At 39.9% G+C, this 25,072-nt stretch overlaps 1 protein-coding gene across 1 annotated transcript in view; it reads left to right on the forward strand.

The window, feature by feature from the left end:
• The window catches only part of LOC122805991 (extracellular calcium-sensing receptor-like), a 362,606-nt gene extending 337,763 nt beyond the window's left edge, over positions 1 to 24,843 (forward strand). The window contains exons 9-10 of the mRNA XM_044076232.1: positions 21,614 to 22,497; positions 24,805 to 24,843. Of these exons, the coding sequence (XP_043932167.1) occupies positions 21,614 to 22,497; positions 24,805 to 24,843 (923 nt within the window). The remainder of the gene's footprint in view (positions 1 to 21,613; positions 22,498 to 24,804) is intronic.
• Positions 24,844 to 25,072: the final 229 nt, after the last annotated feature.

Below are 25,072 nucleotides of genomic sequence, written 5' to 3' on the forward strand. Positions count from 1 at the left end.
TGTCAATACTGTGGTGCATTGCTGCAGGTGGTCATAGCTGTGTACCTGGCTGTTGTCCATGGAGGAACTGGATGTGTAGGGGGTGTGTGTACATTGGTATCATGCCACCTGCTATGTGCCAGCAGGCAATCTATTGGCAGACACCACATTAGTGACTGGCAGGGTGAGAGTGACATGCATCAGCCAATCCTTTGGGTGCCTTCTACACATGGCCACCAAGGTGGTCCAGTTGACATGTATGCAACATGTCGTACAATACATGGTTAGTGTCTGTGATGGAGACCTGTACCCAAGTAGGTTCATTTGCCTGTGGTAGTGCAGTGTAGGTACCAGTGGCTAACTCCAGATACACATGTATCCACTGGTTTCAGAAACATATCATCCAGTCCAGTCATGCAATAGTACAGAGAATGTATACCAAAATCTAGATGTATGTCTGTGTACATATCTACACAGATACAACATATATACAACTGTACATATATATATATATATATATATATATATATATATATATATATATTTCTGACACTATATACATATATATCAGTACATATATATATATGAGCATATATACATGCAAATGCCTACATTGACACATATATGTGTCGACACCTATATGTCTACATATAGACAGCAAGTTATATATGTGTACACAGATATATATCTATGTAGGTATATACAAACATAGGTATATATATATATATATATATATATATATATATATATATATATATATATATATATATATATATGTTAGGATATATATATATATATATATATATATATATATATATATATATATATATAAATATATATATATATATATATATTTATATATATATATATATATATATATATATATATATATATATATATATATATATATATATATTTTTTTTTTTTACATTTGTTGACCGGGCTAGTCTAACTGGATACATGTCCATTTTCAGTAGAGGCCCAGGGAGATAAGCTCCATGCAAAACAAAAAAATAACAAAAACATTTATATTTACAATGATGTTACAGGTTAACACAGAATTATCAAAGAGGTCTGAATACCTCACATTGCAAAATGCATGTACAATACACAGTGCAGGTAGAATACATACTATAGCCTGGGGAGATAAGCTCTGAGGATAAAAAAAAGAAGAAATAAAAATATTTATATTTACAATGAACATTACAGGTTAACACAGAAATTATCAAAGAGGGCAGAATACTTCACAGTGCAAAAAGCAGGCACAATGCAAATTACAAAGAGGGCAGAATACTCCACAGTGCAAAAAGCAGGTACAATGCAAATTACAGGTAGAATACAGAATATAACAAAAAAGGTGGTTTATTGTATAATTATATTAATAAAGAGTTGTCACGCTATAAGTAAGCACAGAGGACGAAAAAAGGTTAGGTATAGGAAATGGTATTGTGGTTAATAAGGAAAGTAGAACTTGTTATTGAGAAGTAAAGGGTAGGCAGTGCCTAGTTCGAAGAGAAAGATGATTAGTCAGGTTTAGTGCAGGGGCATAACCAGTGTGTTCTCAGGAAAAGTTTCAGTCTGTTTTTGAAAAGTGATGTAGAGGAAACTGAGGAAAGTTCACTGGGGAGAAGGTTCCAGGATTTACTAACAGTATTAGTGAAAAGAGAATCCCCAGCCCTGTTATTAAATTTAGAGGGATTTACAAGAAGTTTATGTGATGAGCGCAAGGATTTCAGATTATTATAGGGGATGATGAGGGTAGATAGTATAGGAGTACTGGAAGGTTGGTAAAGAGTCTTATGGGCAATGGTTAGTTGGTGGAATTTAAGCAGATTCTGAAGTTCAAGCCATTCTAGCTGCTTAAGATTATAACAATGATGGGTTCTAAATGGGTTGCCTGTAGCAAATCTGGCAATGTTATTGTAGGAGATTTCCAGTTTGGTGAGGTTATTTTTAGATAGATTAGTATATATGGGTGAGGCATAGAGGAGTGTAGAGATTAGATGAGTGTGAGCAATAGTTGTTCTGGCTGTTGGTGAAAGGAAGGGTTTGATCCTGTAGAGACAGCCGAGTTTTTTGTTAATGGTTTTTATAGTATTGTTGATATGGATATAAAAGTTAAGATTGTTGTCTATGGTGATAACAAGTAGTTTGGTAGTTGGGTCTGGTGATATAAGAGTACCATTAGTGGATGTAACTGAGAAGTCTATTGGGGAGGACTTAGTGGACTTAAAGTAGGATTAAAAAGGAGGAGTTTAGTTTTTGGGGGTTCAAGAGGAGGCAATGTTGTGTAAACCATTGTTCTACTGTATTAAATACATTTTGGGTAAGGGAGTGAAGTTTGGAAGTGGATGTGGCTGTGCATATAAGTGTGGAATCGTCTGCATATTGTATACATGTAGCTTGGGGGATTGCTAGATGAAGGTCATTGATAAATATGGAGAAAAGAAGGGGTCCTAATATGGACCTTTGAGGGACGCCAAGGTTAATGGGCAGGTGGGTACATAAAATATTGTGCCAAAGCACCACCTGTTGTCTGTTATCTAAATAGGACTGGAACCATTTTATAGTCAGTGCATCTAGTAACAGGGATTTGAGGATATTTATAAGTATTTGGTGATTAATCATACCAAATGCTTTGGAAATATCAATAAATAGTGCAGAGGAAAGTATATTGGAGTTACTTTTTTTGTTAATACAGTCAGTAAAGGAAATGAGGGCAGAAGTATTGCTGTGGGTAGGTCTGAAACCATGTTGACAGCTGGAAAGCAAGTTATTTTTGATTAGGTGGTCTAGCAATTGCCTATGGATGCATTTTTCCATAAGTTTTGCCAAAGGTGAAAGTAGGGCTATGGGACGGTAGTTGGAGAATTCAGTAGAGTTTCCGCCTTTATGAAGGGGGATAATATGGGAAAGTTTCCAGATGCTAGGGATGTGTCCTTCACTGATGGTTCTATTAATCAGAATGGAAATGGGATAGGCAATGGATTTGGCTGATTTTTGTAGATATTCAGCAGGTATTTGGTCTGCTGAAGGAGAGCATGGTTTCAGTTTTTGGATAAGTGTAAGAATATATGTTGTAGGGACTGGTTGGAAGAGAAATTGAGGGGGTGGGGTTGTGTTAGAGGTAGGTATAGTTAAGTTGTTAGGTGATAGCTGACTGGCAAGTGTTTGAATGGCCTCAGTGAAAAAGGTATTGAAGGCATTGGCAGTATGCTTGGGATTCTCCTGGTTTGTGCCTTGTGGGTTTGATGTAATGGATTGACCTGGGTGTAGTAGTTGGTTAATACTTGCCCAGAATTTTTGTGGGTTATTATGTTTAGTTTTCTGGAACTGTAGGTAGTATTTTTTTATCAGATAGTATAGCTTTCTTAGTGTCATTTCTCAGCTGTCTGAAGTTGTATCAGTCTACAGGATTTTTAGTCATTCACCATTTGGCCCAGTATCTATTTCTGAGGTGGATTTTTTGTTTGGTTTCTTTTGATAGCCATGGGGCAGATTTAGATCTAATTCTAATAGAGCAGGTTGGTGTATGGTCATCTAGAATGGCTAGGAATTTGGAATTAAAGTATTTAACAGCTTCCTCCAATGGGATGTATTTTAAGGGGGACCAGTCACATGCTCCTAGTTCACTTTGAAAGAAATCAGGGTTAAAATTTTTCTTGGACCTAATATTCCTGAAAGTGGTTGGAATGGAAACATTGGTCTTATGCCTGATGATGTAGGTAAGTGAGTGGTCACTTACATCATCATGGAAGGTTCCAGATTCATATATGTGGGGATGGTTATTTATAAGAATCCAATCCAAGGAACTTTCTTTCTTATTAGGCTTGTTTATTCTGGTAGGGCAGGTAATGGTTTGAGAAAAAACAAATAGGTTAATGTGGGTGGTAGGGTGGTTGCTGCTGCAGCAATTCCAATCAGTGTTAAATCACTTAGGATTATGGTTTCTTGGGGCACGTTTTGAGATAGCCAGCAGAGGATATCTTCTATGGTGGCATTGTTATTGCCAGGAGGTAGATAGATACAGACAATATAGATGGATTTGAAAGTGTTGAGTTGAAGTTTGGAAATAAGAATTTCTGCAGTAGAATCTACAGGTGGTTTAAAGTCATGTGTGGTAATCTGTAACCCTGATTTAAATAGGATAGCTATTCCCCCGCCCTTCTTCACTGCACGGTCAAGTCTGAATATATTATATCTGGGTGGGATGATTTCATTGTCTTTAGTTACAGGCTTTAACCAGGTTTCTGTTAAACAAAGAATGTCAAAGGAGTAGACTTCTAAGAGAGCATGGAGTTGTGAGATTTTATTATTAATGCTACGTATATTGAGGTGAGCTATAAAGAGTGAGTTTATTGGTTGAGTATGGGAATGAATGTTGGATTGGGATTATGGAGATGTATGGTAGGAACTGTTGTTGGGTCTGGATTTGGGTGAATGTCTCCATCTTTTAATGAGAGAAGTTGTATAAGAAAGGTTGGATTTGGGAATCTACTGTATAGATGTGGATATTTTCTGGGATTGAGAGTGTTATATCTAATGTGGAGTATTCTATGAAATTTTGCCAGTAGATAGCTGGGTGTAGATGTTATGTTTACATGGTTAGAGAGTATCGGTAGGGAGGAAGAGGTAGTTAGCTTATTGGGGTAAAGAAGGTGTGGATATAATGAGTGTTCATAGGAGGTAAGTATGTAGGCTAAAGTTAAAGGTGGTAGAATAAGTAGTAGAAGTAACAGCTGTAAGTGTAAGTGTGTTGGGGTGGATAGTTTATACATTTGGATGTATTAGTAGTTAGGTGCCTTGTTGTAGGTATGGGAGTAAAGTAGGTGTGGGTAGGGAGAACTGGAGGGTGTGGTTGGAGAGATAGGGAGTGGTTAGAGAAGGATGAATAGGATTGTGAGGGCCAATGGTAAGGTTCCCTCAGAGTGATGGGAGGGGAAAAAAGTGTGGTTAAGTAGTATAAAAGTAGGACCCCTGGGGTGGGTGGGAATTGGGGGGTAGGGTAGGGGAGCGGAGTGAGCCCGCAGGGCGAACAGAGCGGGTTGAGACAGGTAATGAAGCAGCTGGAGAAGAAACAATCAGCAAAGCTGGATACTGAATGTAAGGTAAGTCAGGAGTGGGTAAGAGCAGAGATAAGTAAGGAGTCTATGATGGAATAGGTAGTTGTAGACAGTTGTAGTAAAGGGTGAGGAGAGAGAATTAAGAGCAGGTCTGTGACTTCAGAAATGTTAAGGTAATGAAACAAGAAAACAAGGGGTATGCAGGAGGTAGAGGCTGGGATAAGGGTGCCATCTAGTGGCCAGGTCTTCTATTGCAGGTAAGTTTGAGAGGGACCTAGCTGGTTTATAAATGGGAAGGGGTGACTGCAAGTAAAAGGGGTTACTATGAAGGATAGGAGGTAAGTGGGTAACAGGGTAGATAAGAGAGGGGGTAGAGGCTGCTGGCTGACCTGGCTCGCAGCGTGCCTTTGAACCCCTAATGCAATAGTACAATGGTTTACAATTTTACTGGCAGGAGTGTGCTTATGAGCCCCTAAAGCAATAGTACAATGGTTTACAATTTTACTGGCATGAATTAGACAACAATAACATACTTTCTTGTTTCCTTGAGAGAAGGTGCAGGGAATTAAGGCTGTGAGATGAAACTGCAGGGATTTGGATAGGGTCATTTTCCATCATATATATATATATATATATATATATATATATATATATATATATATACAGGTATATATGGCCATACATCCGTAGATAGCGATGGCAGATTAACAAATGACACATATGTCCTCATGCAACGTTAATGGGGTTGAGAGGCCCCACACACTATATGTGTTGTATAAATAGGCATCCGCCCCAGCCAAATGCGTCTTCCCTGCAATACACTACCAAGTGTTGGAGATCCCATAACCAGAGCCTGTGACAACATGGGCACACAATGTTACCTGTACTACATCCCACCTGTATGATGTCAGACTGGTACTGGTAACATATCATGCAGTACAGTCTGCCTCCCATGGGGAATGTAATATGTGGAAGCCATCAACATTCCCAGGATACAGATACACAGACACAGATATGCAGATACAGGTATACATATTTATATATAAATATATATATATATATATATATATATATATATATATATATATATGTATGTATGTATGTATACACGTGACTACACATACACAAGCAATTATATGTACAGTAAGATACATAAGTGGAAGGTGCACACAATATGGAACAGCCACTATGCTTACAGTTGACCCCTGAATGAATGGACACTGTATGTGCCACCTATAGAAATGACAATCGTTGCCTGTAAAGTACACCCTCAGAGATGTCATAGGTAAAACACCAACCACAGGTTTGCAGACATGGAAACATTTAATTGTGTACTATTACCATTCTATATGCCATGCTATATAGCTGTTGAGACACTGGCAACTATATCAATGGAGTAATGCTACTTTGGACCAGTTACAGTAATACAGTAGTCTGGAATGGTTCACAGTTGTTGCTGTCCAGGCCAAGCCATTTACATTGTACAATAGGAAAGTCACACTGGGCCACAGGATACCTAACAATCAACAGTATGTAATGCAGGTGTGTAGTCCAGCAGCCTCTGTCTACACGCTGTACAAACGTAGTAGGTGGTAAAGACGTCATATGACCACATGAGTTATAACTGCTACATAACATGGCATAACCGACACAATCATGAACACACCGACAAACAGAACAGTTTGTATGGCAGGGGGCAGTAGTCCTGCATTACGCAGATCCATGTCAATAATGTATATATAGGTGAAGTATATGGTACTGCACATCCAGATACCTTAAGGCAGATCATCCCTGATACCCTCACATTTTGTAGCAGCCTAGGTCATTTATGGTGCTCCCTCTGAGACTCAATAATACAGGGTCATATACCACTGTTATATACACTGGCCTCAGTAGTGCATAAGGGCACACATGTATTGTGTAGGTGATGGCCACACATATATGGCCCCAGCCCCACCATATGTGTGGGGGATACAAAGGCAGTGGACTGATGGTAGCACTGGCAGTGTATTATACTCCTAGCCCAGAATGGATCAACCACTGACATCATGACATATGTGCAAAGCTTGGTATGCAGGTGATGGACAGAGGCTGGAATACAGGCACATATGTGGACAACTGTTGCCAAACACTATGCAAGGTGCTGGTGTTACAGGATAGTCTGTAGCATACCCTTAGTCAGGGAATTGAGGGTAGAAATAGTCATGGATGTAGCCATGCACCAATAACATGCAACACACACAATGCCATTGTAATATCTGACACAAGACCTGCGTGGTGGACAGTCAAGACATGATAGGCATAGCTCTGGCCTGCATGATGATAGGCCCACAGTTGTGTGCTATGCAGATGGACTGCATTCTATGGTAAACTAGTATGTACACCCACACCCTGTAACACCAGTACTATACAAAGCATAACACAACTCTACTCACAGTCTGTCTGTAGTTCCTGATCCTCCTACAAATATGTGGCTGCCCTGAGTGTGCCAGTTCTCCTGTAAGGGGTATTGCACAGGAGATGTAATGGTACCACGCACACATGATGTGGGATCTATAGTAGGTGGTTGCCATGACAGTGTTAATTGGGTGTAGTACACATATGATCATGTATGTCTGGCTATCTGAATAAGTATATGTACATATATTCCCACCATATGTCTTGGACATGAAGTGTAGGCCAACCCCAGCCCGTATGTTCCCAATGTCATAGTTGCAAGGGATGTCAGGTATGTATAGCAGGTATACTAGTAGACTATTGCTACTGTCATTGGGATTGTCTTCACAGACATAGTGTGTGTGGGAGGTCACATCTGTTTATAACATGTATGCCACTGGCTACTGACAGACATCCTAAGGACATCATTGTACAGTACTGCTGCTTGCACATAATGCTGCTGTGGACTGCAGCAGAGATATTGGCAAATTTATGTGGAAGGTCTGGCACAGTCTGTACAGTCCAGCAGTATACTCATAAGCCCTTAGTGCTACACATGTGTACCATGCCTGACAATATGGATGTAGACAACCATGTAGATGGGTATAACACATAACGACCAGTATATGATGTTCACCATAGGTCTTGCATTCACACACCTCTGTCTGGCCTGACACGGTATGACCACTGTTACAGGGGTGCAATGGCTGCATACTACCCAATAGATATTGACATACATCTGCACTGCATCCCACTGCCCTGTCTGACATACATGACTGTTAAGGGAGGCGCGGCAGCAGGACATCTGGCTGGTATCTGCACATTACATCCTACTGGGTAAGTACACTCAGCTGCTAGGCATTTCACAATTCACTGTGCAGGCTGCAGGCAGACTGGCCAACACTGGCCTACATCTTCTAAGGGGGAATGCACATGTACATGCATATACAACAGGCTCAACAGGCATGTCACAGCACAGGGTAAGATACACCTATGTGAAAGTGCATATCCACAACTAATGTGAACACAGCCACAACCACATATGGTTAGCTAGCATAGTATTACAGTATATAGACTATGTATTCTACACTATCCTCATATGTGCCACTCACAGACTGACCCTACATATACTGGCCTGCTGCACAGTCTGGTCTGGTGGCTGTCTGTGGTATGGGATACATGTGTTTATGACCCTACAAACATGTACGCCACTACAGTACCATACAGTGGGTCAGCATGTAACATCTGATAGTAGGGGAACTAGAACAATGTCATCTACCACTGTCTGTACACAGGCTAAGGTACATATCAACAATACATACACTGTCGACATTCACCACAGGTACACAGACCTCAGTACTGTACGAACAGCCACAGAATGTGCAGGTGATGTCATGTAATGTAACCCCTACTGTACATAACATGTGTAGCAGCTGGATATATCAGTGGCTTGTTCTCAGATATGATTCCACAAATTATGGTGTACAGCACATATGCACCACTTCATGCATGACATATGTACAAAGGTTGACAGATGTGTGGCTGGAAGCACATACACAGGGCAATATTGACATGTTGCTGTGATACCCACATACATTCACTGTTGTTACAGGTTTGTTGCAACATATGTCCAATAAGGGATATATATATATATGACTATCATGGCTTTCTCCATCTACTGACTGCAATCCTCACACTACCTTCTGCAGTCCACAGCTAGATGCTCTGTGGGTGACACATGAAACCATGGACACAGCACTGCCCAAGCTGCAGATGACCCTGCAGATGGGGATACCCCATAAACATGGAACTGACATGGCAGGTATTAAGACATGTACAACAGCCATAGCCACACAAACACTGTTAAAGCTACATTACTCCAAATGCAGTATAGCAGCACTTACAGTCTGTAGTCAGGTCAGGCACATCCCCTTCCTGTTTGTTGCACTGCTTCCACAGTGTATATTGTTATGGGTACACCCCAATCCATCTGAGATGCTGTTTGCCACATGACAGATTTAGTTCCTGCTCACAATGGATGAAAAGGGCCAACACCACCATGATGTTCCTAGGTATTGGAGTGTGTTTCCATACAATTGGTTATGGGAATGTTACCACAGCTGTTTCACATGCAATCAGCTAGGGGAGGGCTGCAATTCGTGCAGAGGCCATCAGATGATCATCAGCATCACTTACAGTACACATGCTGCTGCCTAAGCAAAGCAGGTGTAGGTCTCCACGTCCAACAGAGAGTGGGTGGGGGATGCAAACAAAAGCAAATACATGTCAGGGAGGGGTGGGAGGGTAAAACTGAAGCATGTTTGTATCACACACCCACCAGCACAGAGTATCAAACCCCCTGACAACTATGTAGTGCTAGCACAGTTCGATGCAATTTTTGGATGCGCCACATGGGTTACCTGTTGTGGAGCACTCAGAACATATATGTAATGGTGAGTGACATCTGCAACAGGGATACAGTAGCTGTACAATAGATGACATACACATGCCTGTCGGCATGAACAGGTGCCAGCATCAACACAGCCACACTCTCACAAGGACAGACACACATTGACACGCATGGCAGGGCCAGGTGTGCTACTCATTGGTTGTGGGATTGCCACATCACTGTGCAGGTATCCCATGCACCACACAGGTCATACAGGGGCTGTATGTGCGAAGGGTATGGGGAGGTGTCTGATATCAGACAGCATGCTGCAGTATGCCCATGGGGGTTGTACAGAGTGTGGCTGTGAGCATCTGCAGCATACAACACACGCACAAACACACAGGGTGCCAGTACTGACATGCATGGGTGCATGTCTGCACAGGTATGTGGTGTTCAACTGACATGCATGAGAGCATGTCTGCACAGGTGTGTTTTGTTTGACTGTGCCAGATGGCTGTCCAAGGCAAGGCGATGGGTGTACCTTGGCATCAGGCCACATGACGAAGGTCTGCATTGTGGCTCAGGGATGTAGTGTCTGCATTTGCCCACACAGGTGGGTATTGTATCCCCCATCTGGTCATCTGGGTGACTATTGTGTGTGGCCAGTGCTGTGCATTTCTTGTCATGTCTGTGTTCCTTAGTCCATGACATGGACGATGTCTGGGATGTGCACACCTCCCACATGCATGTACAGTGACATGTGGAACTGTACCTGGGGTGTTCGGCCCATGTCATGAACACAGATTATCATCAGATGTGCTAGTCCTGCCCACCTGTGGTGGGAACTGGTAATGGCTAGCAGCTTTACACTGCACCTACATTGAGAGCATGCTATCAGCATTCACTGGTGTCAGTGGCATCTGTCCATACAGGGCATGTTGTCAGGCAGGGTATGTCTGTTGTGGGTCACATGTGATGGCACCACAGGTGGTGCAGGTGTCAATTGGGGAACATGAGAGAGGTGCACTGTCTGCACACACATGCATATTTGACAGTTGGACAGGGTGACATGCCCTCTGTGGCTGACTGCTGTCACTCCATAGTTACTATCAGTGGCCAATATGCAGTGTACTACCCAAATATTGGCTGTTACCTAGGCATGTGTGTGTATGACACATGGGCTGAGAGTGTGCTCTGGGTAATACTGGGGTTGTTAACTGTTATTGCCTGGCCTTGATGTCACATGTTTGGGTATGGCTTTGCACCCCAGCCTCTCAGCCATATCACATCTGTTATCCCTGTATGGTGGACATTGTGATATATAGTATTGCCACAGTATAAGAAATATGCAAAACCCACTCCACATTGGCCACAGCCACCTCTACACAGGATATGGGTTACAAACACACACATGCCATGTTTGGGAGTAAAACCCTATGTAACTAGTTTATTACACTACATCACTACGCAGTTATAGTACGCACCACAGATATTAATGGAGTAACCCTTCCCCAAAAGTGTATTTTACAATGACTGAAATCAGCAGGATTGCCAAAGTAGGGCATTTGAAATTGACTGTGAGAGACTGGCCTAAAATGCGTTGCTCCCTACACAGACAGTGACACACACAATATATCCAAATCTGCCATGTATAGGGATGGAACCCTACCACAATTCAAATTCACACTACAGCAGTATGCAGTTATAGGACATGCTATGTAGATTACTGGTCTACAATCTTCCCATAGGTGTATTTCTAGGTGCATGACATCAGCAGCCTTGCCAAAGTTGGGTATATGAAATGTAAGGGGTGTGAGTACCCTAAAAGCATGGCTCTCTACACAGACAGACGTGCACGCATACACACACACACACACACAGTTGACAGATTTGGGGTTAGAACTCCCACCTAACGCTTTTATCACACTATGGCTATACGCTATTACAGGACATGCTACAGAGATTACTGGGCTACAATCATCCAGGAGGTGTATTTCTAGGTGCGTGACATCAGCAGCCTTGCCAAAGAGGGTACTTGAATTGTAAGGGGGTGTGGGTAGCCTAAAAAGGCATTGCTCTCTACACAGTCAGACATGCACACAAACACACACACAATTGCCAGGTTTGGTGTTGGAACTCCTACCTAACTAGTTTATCACACTAGAGCAGTACACAGTTACGGGATGCACTACAGCTTTCCCAGAGATGTATTTCTAGGTAGGTGACATCAGCAGCCTTGCCAAAGTTTGGTATGTGAAATGTAAGGGGTGTGAGTAACCTAAAAGCATTGTTCTCTACACAGTCAGACATGCACGCATACACATAGTTGACAGGTTTGAAGTTAGAACTCCCACCTAACTCCTTTATCACACTATGACCATATGCTGTTACAGGACAAGCTACAGAGATTATTGGGCTAAATTGTGCCAGAGGTTTATTTCTAGGTGCATGACATCAGCAGCCTTGCCAAAGGTGGGTATGTGAATTGTAAGAGGTGTGAGTAGACTAAAAAGCATTGCTCTCTCTACATCAGACATGTACAAAAACACACAAGTTGCCAGGTTTGGGGTTGGATCTCCTACCTAACTAGTTTATTACACTACAATGGTACTCAGTTACGGTAAGCGCTACAGAGAATACTGGGCTACAGCCTTCCCAGAGGTGTATTTCTAGGTGGGTGACATTAGCAGCCTTGCCAAAGTTGGGTATGTGAATTGTAAGGGGTGTGAGCGGCTTAAAAGGCATAGCTGTCTACACAGTCAGTGACAGACAGACTCACACAAGCATAGTTGCCACATCTGGGGTTTGACCTGACCTCCTATCTAACAACATTATCACACTACAGCAGTACACAATTATAACATGCACTACGGAGATTACTGGACTACGGCCTTCCCAGGGGTGTATTTCTAGGTGGGTGACATCAGCAGACTTGCCAAAGTTGGGTATGTGAATTGTAAGGGGTGTGAGTAGCTTAAAAGTCATTGCTCTCAACACAGTCAGTGAGAGACAGAAACGCACACAAACACTGACACACACTTGACATGTCTGGAGTTAGAACTCCTACCTACCTAGTTTATTCTACTACAGCAGTACACAGTTATGGGACGTGCCACAGAGATTACTGGGCTACAACTCTCCCAAAGTTGTATTTCACATTGGATGCCCTCAGCAGGCTTGTCAGGGTAGCACTATGGGGTGAGCAGTGTATGCATGGCTCATAACCCATTCATGTAGGGGTGACATGCCACATGTGGCCACACAGGGGGTCATATGTCACAGATATGTGTATACGGCTACTAGATGACTACATCCTTGTACAGTTATGTTGCACAGCTGGCACGTGGACCACATAGTCTGTGGTTCTGACAGGTACTGGTTGCTAGTAACTGCAGTGAGTGACATCTGCACCTGATGTGTTTGGAGACCTTTGGCTGTGTGCTGGGTGGGACAGGTGTGGATGGCTCCTTGTCACGGTCACCCTCTTCCACACATCTATATCCATCTACCTTTGGCTTATTATGGTGTTTTGTCCTTACATATATGTCTGTATTCCTATCCACTGTGTGTGCAAGGCATGAGTGGTGCATACTGACATGTGTCTGCACTAACAATTGCACCCTCCGGATGTGTCTGGTTCACTGGTGTTTGCATACATGGCCTTCATGTGTTTGTGTGTGAGCATGCCCAATATGACCTTTCAGTATGTTGATGACTGACATTGCCCTCATTTCTCTAAGTGTATGAGCATGCCCAGCAAGGCCATCTGTTTTGCATGTGTGGATCATGTCCGGTGGTTTGTACTGCACTGCTGACCTCTGTGTTGTACACCGACAGGTAGCATGCTGTGTCTGCAAGGTATCCATCAATAATTTGGCATTGACTGTTGCAACATGTCTGCATAGCGGGGGGAACACCTGACTATTTCTATGTTTCTACACAGGATTGGGGGGGGTGCACCTGACTGTTACTATATTTCTATGTGGGGTGGGAGGGGCACATCTGACACTTATACACATTTGCTAGGACTGTACTGGTATGTCCTGTAGACCATTTCAGTCAGTAGTCTTACCTATTGTGCTGGCTAAGCCATACCGGTGTACTATTGTTCTTATCTTTTGATTACATACACATTAGTTTCTGACTTCCTAGCCATCACAACTGACTTTCCACTACCTGGCCTGCTGTAGTCTGTCCGTGTAGGCCTGGGGGGTTGGTTACCCATAGCCCTCATTCAGAGGCCATAGTACAGCATTTGTTTGTGTTTGTCTACACCTGTCCTGCTGGCTGTGACTGTTATTGGGTATGTGACCCCCCCCCTCCTGACTGGCATGTGTGTGCCCCAGTATTGAGGGTGGTGCTGCAGGGCTGCCTATGCCAGATGCACATAGTACACTCCCTACACATGGTTAGGCACAGGTAGTGTAATGAAAAAAACAAACCAAAAGGTTCCGAACCAGCGAAGTATACCAGAATAGGAGTTTTTTGTTTGTTTGTTTGTTAGTTTGTTTTGTCATAGAAAATGCATGCAAGCACCTCAAGGGTTAAGGACAGAAACTAGAGTTTAGCCTGATGTCACTTTGATTCTTTCTTGATTATAACTATACATATGAAAGTGAAAGCAGCAAATATGGAAATCTAAGTCAACCCACCTTAGGACATGTGAGGAAAGAGAAAGCTTATAATAATGATGCTTTCCTTTCACTTTTACTGCCCTAAATGGTAATGTAAGGTGGGAAAATAGCTTTTTAGTAGGCATCTTGTGTAAATTAATTATCAAATAATGAGATGAAAATCACATTGCAAATAAATTAAAACACTACCAAATGATATTCAGAAAAGACAAACTAAACTAATGGGAATGGTGTGGGAAAATGGTAGAGCAAATACAATATTCAAGAAGAATCTGACGTGGAGATTGAGAACAATATTAGGTGACAGTGTTCAAAGAAAACTGGAGCATAAGTGTTTACAAATGAAAGCAAAAAAAATGTGAAATGAAGGCATTATCTCTCAAAGTATTATACAAATTATAGTTTCTGCAATAACCTCAGGGATACTGCCCTACTTTACACAGGACTGAAAGTTAGCCACCACAATACCCCTCAACTGTACAGATTTTTGCAGAATGTTCAAATTTTGCCACATATTTTTATTCCACTATTTTACAAAATTGTGTTTTTTTAGGAAATCATTGGCAAATCATTGAAGATTTAAGACAGAAAATAATGACAGGTGTTTGAGTTTCAGACTTCATACCCTCCAGAAAATGCATACTAATGCAAAACTTGTTATTCTGTCTACTTTGTAAGTTTGTAAGAGCGATATTTAAAAATTGCTCCTATTTTTGGGCCTTTGTCCCACCATTATTTATGGCTTTGTTCAGATTTCTAGCTCTAAGAGGTTGAGAGCTATGGTCACCACCTCTGTTGCAGTAGAAGAGATATGCAAACAATTAACTTTTTGGAGCAGAGTAGAGAAAATCAGACATCAGTTTAATTGTATGTACTTTTAAATGATTCTTTGAAATGAGATTTTGAACTGCAAGTACTTTACTCCAGTAATTTTACCTGGGACAGTCTTCATATGATGTGGCATAGAAGTTTTAAGTTTATACTTGATTTTGCACATGTACAAAAATACATGAATTGTGTTTATGCAGACTCCAGGAAGGTGAGCACAGAGTCTTTTGAAGTTTGTTATATAATATTTAGTTAAGCAAGTACTGTTTATAAGCCAGCAACACCCTATGCAAGTATCCAGTCTTATACTCCACTATAGTACAATGCAAATATCTATGTGAAATATGTATTTTTAACAAATATTACAGCTTAGATTAGTATTTGCTCTTATCTCTATAGCTACAAGATTAATGTACAATCTAAGGAACGATAAATGTTTAACCATGATCACATGACAGCCGCTCAGTTGTTTCACACAGAGATTAACACTTTTTTTAATATTATAGTCTTTTGATTAGGTAAATATCTGCTGTTTGACTGAGTTGTGTGAAAAGGTCTGACCACAGTAATGTATTTATCTTGTTTCATACATCTAAATTTTCATATATCCTTTTTCATTCATCCATGATGGTTTACCTGTGTTCAAATGACAGTAAGGTAATTATTTTCACATGTAAGATAAATCCTACAGATATGTACACAAGTGTGTGTGTGTGTGTGTGTGTGTGTGTGTGTGTGTGTGTGTGTGCTCACTGTACCTCCAGTATTTGTTTGGGATCAAGTAAAAAAATGGCTTTGCTCATACTAAATTATTCAATCTGCTTCATGCATATGCGCCACCATAAAACCTTAATCAAGGAAAAGTAGGTTAGTTGGTTTTATACACAGACTTGTCACCCCTTACAAATTATTACTGCTTTTAAGTATACCTCCAGTGTTTTACTGTGATCAAGTAAATGAAATTCTGTCAAAAGTAATATAGTTATATTCTTTCCCACACAGAATCTCCACTATTGTTTAACTTTGTCATCACTTTAATAGTCTGGTGTAAACACACAGACAATTTTCTAGTCTAAAATCCAGCTGCTTCATAGTCCATCGACTTCTTCTTTCGGCTTTTTCCCGGTTAGGGGTCGCCACAGCGGATCACCTGTCCACTCATGATTGGCAGTGGAGTTTTACAGTGTTTCATAGTCCATTGACTTAAAACTGCAAATCTCAGTCACTTGTAGTCATGTTGCACAGTAGCATGCAATGTACTTAATGCCCAAAACATGTTGATGTATATAAAACCCAGAAGTAGAACTGACTGGCTGCATTACATTCTTGCTTCCAGGGCTGATCTGAGCAAAATGCTATAATTATAGACTGAATTTACTTATTGCAGCAACACAGTAGCACCTCCTTTTACATGCAGAGATAACCTGTTATTAAGGGGATAAACAACAAAGTCACATACACATAACTATTAATTTCTTTCATACATGAAGTCATAGTTTTAAAATTCTGCCTTTTTCCTTGAGAAAAAAAGTATAGGGTGGTGCAGCAGTTAGCATTGTCACCTCACAACAAGAGGATCTCCAGTTCAATTCTCAGCTGGGGTGCCTTCTGTGCAGAGTCGGCATGTCCTCCCTGCAGTCATGTGGGTTTCCTCCAGGTGATCTGGTTTCTGCTCACATTCCACCAACATGCAGTAGGTGGATTGGACACTAAATTGGCTGTAGGTGTGAGTGTTTGTGCAAGTAAGTGATATGAATGAGCTACCATGGCAGGGCTAGCCACCTGGTGGTGTAAACCTTGGCTTGAGATGATTGTTCACTGTTGAAGTGATACCCCAACCCCATGTGCAAAATGGGAAACGGGTTGAAGATGGATGGAAGAAATGAATGATGGGATCAAGTTTACAGACATCTGCAAACCTTTTTAACCATAAATCCTTAGGATTTGGATTGACCCATAAGAAGTAATTGCCAAAGAGCAATAACTCAAGGACTGAACCCTGGGGTATACACTTCTACTGATAGATCTTTTAGCAGATGTAGAGCCATCTTTCCTAATTTCCTGGGTTCTGTTTGTGAGCCAGTTAGCTAACCAATGAGTTACACAGGAATTTAATATTTAGTTGAGAGAGTTTATCTATGATACCCGAGTGTGGAATGGTGTCAAACATCTTTGCAAAGTTCAAGATATGTGGTGTATACTGGTTTGCCTTTATCCATTGCTTCATTAACTTCTGTGAAGAAGTCAGCCAGGATAAATAGGCAGGATTTGCTCTTGACAATTCTGAAACTTTTTGAGTCAAAAATGTGTATGTTACCTATTGCTTTATTTATTACTTCAGTAATGATCATTTCCATAGCCTTAGAGATGAGACCTGTTAGATTTATGGCTCTGTATTTACTCAGTTCTATTGAGCTTTGTAGAAAGAGGGTGACTGTTGCTTTCCTTCATTCATCTGGCACAAAGCCTCTTTGGAGATGAATATTGAACAGCCTCTGTAAGGGGTCTGACAAGTCCTGCTTCAGGCTGGCTAGTTGGTAGCCCTGTATGTTATCCCTTACCATAGTAGTAGTGTTCTTAGCCTTGGATGGTGCCTTGTGGATTTGTTCTTGTGAGATTTGAGGGGGTGTAAATGCAGATATATGCTGTGAGAATATAGGAGTAGAGCTAAAGTTTGAGTTGAACTTGTATGCCACTAAATTGACTATGTTCCCATGGCCTGAATATGTGATGCCATTAACTATTAGCTATGCGCAATACTGGCAACTGCTTTCTGACGTTTCTAGCATAGATAAAGAAGGCTTTGTGGTTATCCTTTGCTCCAATGGCTGTTTTACCTCATATCTGGCTTTGTTTGATTTGATCAGTGTCTGGAGCGCCCTATCAAATTTAGCAAGAGTGTTTTTGCCGTAGTGAGAGTTAAACTTATTTTTTTGAGGATAACTACATTACTGAACAGTGTTACTTCTGAGACTTACTAAATCCATTTCAGAGCTGCAGTAAAACTGGAGACTGGCATAGCAAGTATTGATTCTCAGGCTAAAAACAGAATTTATTAGCATATCAGTGTGTTACAGGGACTATACAAGCACACATAAAAGAAAAGAGAAAACTGCCCAGTCACCTATCATCATGTTTTGGATGTTTAATGAAACATAATACTTTGGCATGAATGCATGTGGCTACAAGCCCAGCAAGCAGTTTCTGCACAGAATGTACACTTTCCAGAAATGAACTGGAGAATCAGGTGCTGTGAAGCTCAAAGGTAATTGCTGGCCCAAAGTGATGCTCAGTGTTATTTCTTACTCCCTAATTATTTCAGCTTATATTAGTTAATAATTCTTGTAATGTTTAGATTTTCTACTTGGATAATGACAGAAACAACCAATGATAAGAAGTATACTTAAAATAACTTGACCGTGAAGGTCATTAAATGGAAGGAGGTAGAATAGTGCAGCAACATGTGATATAATTAAGTGCTTTTAGCTAAAATCTTGTCAAAAAACAGGATACATTACAGGTATTTATTGGAAATGATTTTATCATTTAGGTGAGCTAATTTATTGGATGCTCATAACCTTAAATGTCAGTGCATCAAATGCACAAGCAGCTTATTTATTCACACTTATTCCTTAGCAGTGTTGTGAGTCTAGGATAAGTGCATGATATTATATGACTTGCCTCTGAAGTGCTACAACTTCAAAGATGTTTTAATTTTTATTTGTCTATCTATCTATCTATCTATCTATCTATCTATCTATCTATCTATCTATCTATCTATCTATCTATCTATCTATCACTGTCTGTTGAAATATACATAGGATCATTGGATCATAGGAAGTTATGAGGCTATTGGCCTTGAGGCCCTTATAAGCCTAGCCAAGAGTTTTGCCCATGTTTAGACAAGTCAGCATCTAAAGCCCCTGTCCAGCAGGGACACAAGTAAAATCCTAGGGGTGTATTTTCTGTTTCCCATCCATTTATCCAGGTTGCGCTTAAAAAGGGATAATGAGGTACTCAGCCTGACTTGGAGAGGGCGTCTATTCTATAGATGGGGAGTGTCTGAGGCACAAATCTGTCCCACCAGCAAGTCTTATTGATATCACAGACCAGGTAGAGGTCTCATGTACAGGTTACTCGAGTGCAGCTTGGCTTGCGGATATGCAGCAGTCCCATCAAGGCAGGGTCTGAGACTGCTTTGTATGCCAGATAGAGGTCACCTCTGAGGAGTCTGTATGAAAATGTGTAGAGGGACAGGGCTTTTAGCCTATCCATGTAGAGTAGATGTTTGAGGCCCTGGACTTCCTGGTGAGGAACATCTGTGATCTCTCTAGCTGCTGCATGTGCTTTGTGAGGTACATGCCGAAGGGGGCGTTGTACTCAATAATTGGCCTTATAAGGGAAGAATACAGGGATGTTATGACCTCTTTATCCTTGGATGAGATATCCTTACTTATGAGCTGGGCCATGTAGAAAGCTTTCCATACAACGGAAGTAACATGGTGGTCAAAAGTCAGGCTACTATCAACCTTGGTGCCCAAATCCCTCACTACTGATTATGTACTTAGAACATTGTTATTAATATGATAATATGTGGGGACATCACTCTCTCCAAAGGGGATGATGATGCATTTTTTGGAATTCAGTTTGAGGCCATGTTTCTGGAGCCATTCGTTTGTATGGGTGAGACCCTCTTGGAGGAAAAAATATCAGCCCTGTGAAGTCACAAACCCAGGATCAATTACAACAGTGTGCTTTATCCTACTAGGCTCTGTATGCAAATATATAACTAGCTTGTCTGGGACCTTGTACAGTTTCTGATACTGGTGAACTCCCTTAATATGAGAAGCAAACAAAATTTGTTTAAGAACAGTTCTCCTACTCATAAGCACAAATGTAGTAACAGCATTAGATTTTTGAAGCTGCAATATTTTCTTGTCTTCAAAAATGAATTCCTTTTCTGCATATTGGCACATGCAGATTGCACCTCTAAAAGGTTGTGCCTGGATTGGCAGCTGAAATTGTCCCAACCTAGTTACAGTTCTGTATCTAAACATATGCACTCACATGTGTGTGTGTGTCCATATCCCTGTGTGTGTGTGTTTAGAAAATGTATAAGTTTCTCACATTTTGAATTGAACACATTATTTTGAATTATTACATGGCTCTCAACTCCTTCATCCTATTTGCATAAAATGTGCCTTTTTAGAATGCTGTAGTTTAAGTATAGTCACCATCTAATATGGCATACATCTAAAGAGCATGTTTGAGAAATATGAAGTTGATGGCTTATGCTGTAGTCCATTAAACATCTTGGTTTTTGAAGTAATAATGAGTTTTCCATTCATTCATTCATTCATTTTTTGAATACACCAGTGCGAGGTTGCAGGGTAGATTGATTCTGTTGCAGCACTGTGAGATTTACAGATAATTTACCTAGTACACAAATCCATTTAGTTCAGATTGTATACTAGGCAAGCTTGTTCAAATCAGAGTATGTGACAATGTCAGAATATAGCCGCATGTGTGTCTCTTTCTGTGTCTGTGATTGTGCTGTGGGAAGTGTGTGAACTTGTTCATAGTCATGCAAAGTTCGTAGTCATGCAAAGTCTCCTGTAATGAGATGTCAGTTTTTGGAGGTATGCAGGACTGTGCATCACAAAAAGACACATTAGGAAAACCCAGCATATTAGTGCCATGCATAATATGCTGATCATCAGGAACCATTATAGCCACTGTCTTTGCTAAATTATCATATTATATCATTGGATTCCATGTCTTAAAATTAGTCCAGTTGCAAGTTAAGAATATCTTATTGACAACCACAGTCATCTAATGTTAACTGAAGAAGTGCACAGATATCTGAAATTTGCTTTTAATCATATGGTAGTAGGGCTGCAAAATGCACTGTGGTTTGTTTTCTTTTAATAATTCTTTAATACTTTCACCTAGGTTTAGACACTTAATACTGCATAAAATATGTAACATGAAAGATGTTTCAGTTGTATTTCTGATAGATTCATGCTTTACAATTATAATCCAACATCTCTCAACACATGCCCACTGCATCAGAGTGAAATGAATTACTGCCTTTGAAGATTATTCCTTTCTGTTTAAAGTACTGCATATGTCATCTTCTCTGATGCCTAAAAATAATAGTTAGCAACAATACTCAACAACTAATATGCCACACATAATATATTTTGCCTATGCCATACATAGCCAATGATTGTGTTAATAAGTACTCCAGCAGTACTAAATGTAAAATATTTTTTTTTCCACAGATGCTGTGAACTGCATGAAATGTTCAGAGGATTATTGGTCAAATGACAAACGAAACAAGTGTATTCCAAAACATCTGGAATATCTTTCCTATGAAGACCTTTTTGGAGGTTCACTGTCTTTTTGCAGTGGTGTCTTCAGCTTTATGACAATTTCAATTCTCTGCATTTTTCTAAAATTCAAGGACACTCCAATAGTCAAAGCAAACAACTGTGAGCTTAGCTACCTTCTATTAATAGCTCTTACACTCTGCTTCCTCTGCTCCCTGCTTTTCATTGGTCAACCTACAAAACTGACCTGCATGTTCCGTCAAGCGATATTTGGTTTGATATTTTCTCTTTGTGTATCATGTGTTTTAGCCAAAACAGTCACTGTAGTGATTGCCTTTAATGCCACAAAACCTGGCAGCAGGTTAAGGAACTGGGTTGGACCAAAGGTTTCCAACACTGTTGTCATCTTTGGAATATCAGTTCAAGTAATCATATGTTTTGTTTGGCTGTTCATGTCTGCCCCATTTCCATATTACAACAAGACATTGGAAGATGGAAGTATTATAAGTGAGTGCAATGAAGGCTCAGTGATTGCATTTTGGAGCATGCTGGGTTACTTGGGCTCACTAGCCATTATTTCCTTTGTGGTTGCCTTCCTAGCCAGGAACTTACCTGGCAGCTTCAATGAGGCCAAATACATTACCTTTAGCATGCTTGTTTTTGTCAGTGTGTGGCTGTCATTTATTCCTGCATACCTGAGCACCAGGGGGAAGTACGTGGTGGCTGTGGAAATTTTTGCCATCTTGGCTTCTAGTACTGGAATGCTGGGCTGTATATTCTTACCTAAGTGTTACATCATAATAGTGAGGCCAGAACTGAACACCAGGGGATATATGGTAGGGAAAAGTGATGCAATTAAATAAGACAGTATGCTGCTTTTACATTTTATTTAAGTGTATCAATTTTTATGATGAAATTTAAATTAATATGATATTTTGAGTATGTTTTTCTGCCTGGGACTATAGCAATGGACTGTACAACATTCTGTATTAACTCTACTTTGCTGTCTTAGTTTTGTCTTAGCTAATTATTTGTTTCTCTTATGGTAACTAACAAATATTTCTAGATGTTTGCATACACTGCCCATTTAGTAACAAATACAAGATGTTTCCAGAATGCCTTTGATCTGCGACTCTAATTATGTTATACACGTATTTATTAATTTATGACATGTATAAATGTCCTTTTGTCAAATCTAATAACTGTAACAAAATCTCTGCCATCATGATGGAATGTTTCTCTCCTAAGAAATGGAAATATGAATAAATGAAAGACACACAAATCAGGTGAATTTAGCAAAAAACCTAGAAAAAATATATAAATACTCTGGATATATGTATATTTATTTGAATGTGTGTCTTCTATTAGTTCATCAAATAAATATCACTAGAAAAGTTTCATTAGAGTTGTTTTCTTTGTCACGTATCATGCTTTTCATTTTCTTTTGAATGTTATTCCCCTACATAGATGTGCATGAATTCTGTATGCTTGCATTTGTTACCACTTTCCTCAGAGTAAAAACAGAAAGTTCTTACAAAAGCTTTGTCTTCATGCATGGCAGAGCCCCCAGCAGTTAAATATACTTTAATTTTATTGCAAGATCTGTACATAACTGACAGAATGGAATTATTTAAAAAAAGGAATTGCGCAGACCTCAGTTTTATTTCTTGATTTATTACATTAATACATTGATGAATATTTAACAATATGAAGAAAATACACAAGCAGTACACTAAAAACTCAGTTCTGTTAGCAAACCTATAAGATAATGAAAAAGCAATCTCTAGTTGTAATGCAGGCTAATTAAAGATCAGAGTCAATTAACAAAAAAGCTTATGATTAACATCACATAGACATATAACCTACTGTAAAGCTGGGTTATGAGGGCAAAGCTTGGAAATGTAATATTGTCAGAATTGTAATAGCCTGATATTTTGATGTATACATTTTAAACTCATACTTTCCTCCTATGAGGTCAGTGTAGTCAAGGTTTACCATTGTTCTAAGTGTCAGTGATGTCAGAGCTAACTACTTTAAGTTTCATGTGGCTTGCCCATCAAGACAAATACTGTTTTCAAAACTCTGTGTTGATATGAGATTTATCTGATGAAACTATTTTTGATTGAATGCAGTGATTCCAAGGTATTCTAAATTTCAGTTAAATTTCTCCATCACAGATATACATGTAATAGTATAAAGTATTCAGATAACTTCAGCTCAAAGAACAATAATAGCAACAAAGAAATTTCTCTAAATATTAAGATGCTGAAGGCTCATTTCTTATAAAGGAAAAACTATTTGCTGGAATGTCTAAAACAAGATAAAAAAGCTCTGTGAGGCTGAATGGCATCCTGTGGGAATGGATATGTGAATATTTATTTGCTAAAGAGCATAGTCTGTTGGGGTATAACTAATTTTCACTTGAGGCCTGGAGAGCACATGTACAACATATTAGTAAACTATTTACAAGAGGCTGCATTTAAATTGTAATTCAGAAACGGCAAGCAATGTGTATGTAGCTTAATGTTAACATGTAAAACTTTCACATTTAAAGCTTTAATTGTATTTTATTTATAGATCCCTTATCGACTGTTATGCTAGTGGACTCTTACCAGGTGAGACACAAGGTAGTATTTATACCACTAAGGGAAATTTTACTAGGGCATCTGGGAACTTTCCATACTCTTTTTGAGTACTAGGTGGCACCAGAGGACTGTCACTAGTGCATGGAAAATTTTTAGGATGGAAGTAAGACTAAATGTTATTGAATATCAAAGAGAGACGAAAACCTGGTTATGGGGTTGGAGAACAGAGGTCTGGATACAGAGGTTTTGGAGAATTTAATGAAAGAAAGAAAACCAGATGAAGAAAGAGGAAGTGAGCTGGATAGCTGTGATGAATTAATTGTTATAAGAGCTGTCAGATAATGAAGTTGATAACATGCTAGAGAATCAGATTACAGAATCTGAAGGCACAGAGGCACATTTGGTTGATGGAGGTATTAGTTTTAAGGAAGTTCCTGCAGCTGGGCACTGTGGATGTCAGAAATGAGGCAAAAAATAGCAGATGCAAGTGCTGTATGTTAGGGACCAAGAAGCAGTATGCAAAGTGAAGAGATATGTTTGACAGGATCAGAAGGGCAGGAGCTTCAGGAAAAAAAAGATAACGGTAAGAAGATGTAAAGCCAAAGTTACCACTGAGAAGTATGACATTATGGGCAATTTAGTGCTAAAAATGACTTTGCAACGTAAGAGATTTGACAGATTTGGGGTCAAAGAATGTCTGTGAATTAACATTTGAAACTTTTAGATACCAAAGAGCTTATGAGTGAAATATAAAAGAGAAATAAAATATCACCTTGAAAATATGCTATTTTTCAGAACTTTGGAATGTAATTAAAAGAGAAGGAAG

This window comes from Protopterus annectens, chromosome 7.part0, assembly GCF_019279795.1.
Source record: "Protopterus annectens isolate FY-2018-M chromosome 7.part0, PAN1.0, whole genome shotgun sequence".
In the NCBI taxonomy this organism is placed as follows: domain Eukaryota; kingdom Metazoa; phylum Chordata; order Ceratodontiformes; family Protopteridae; genus Protopterus; species Protopterus annectens.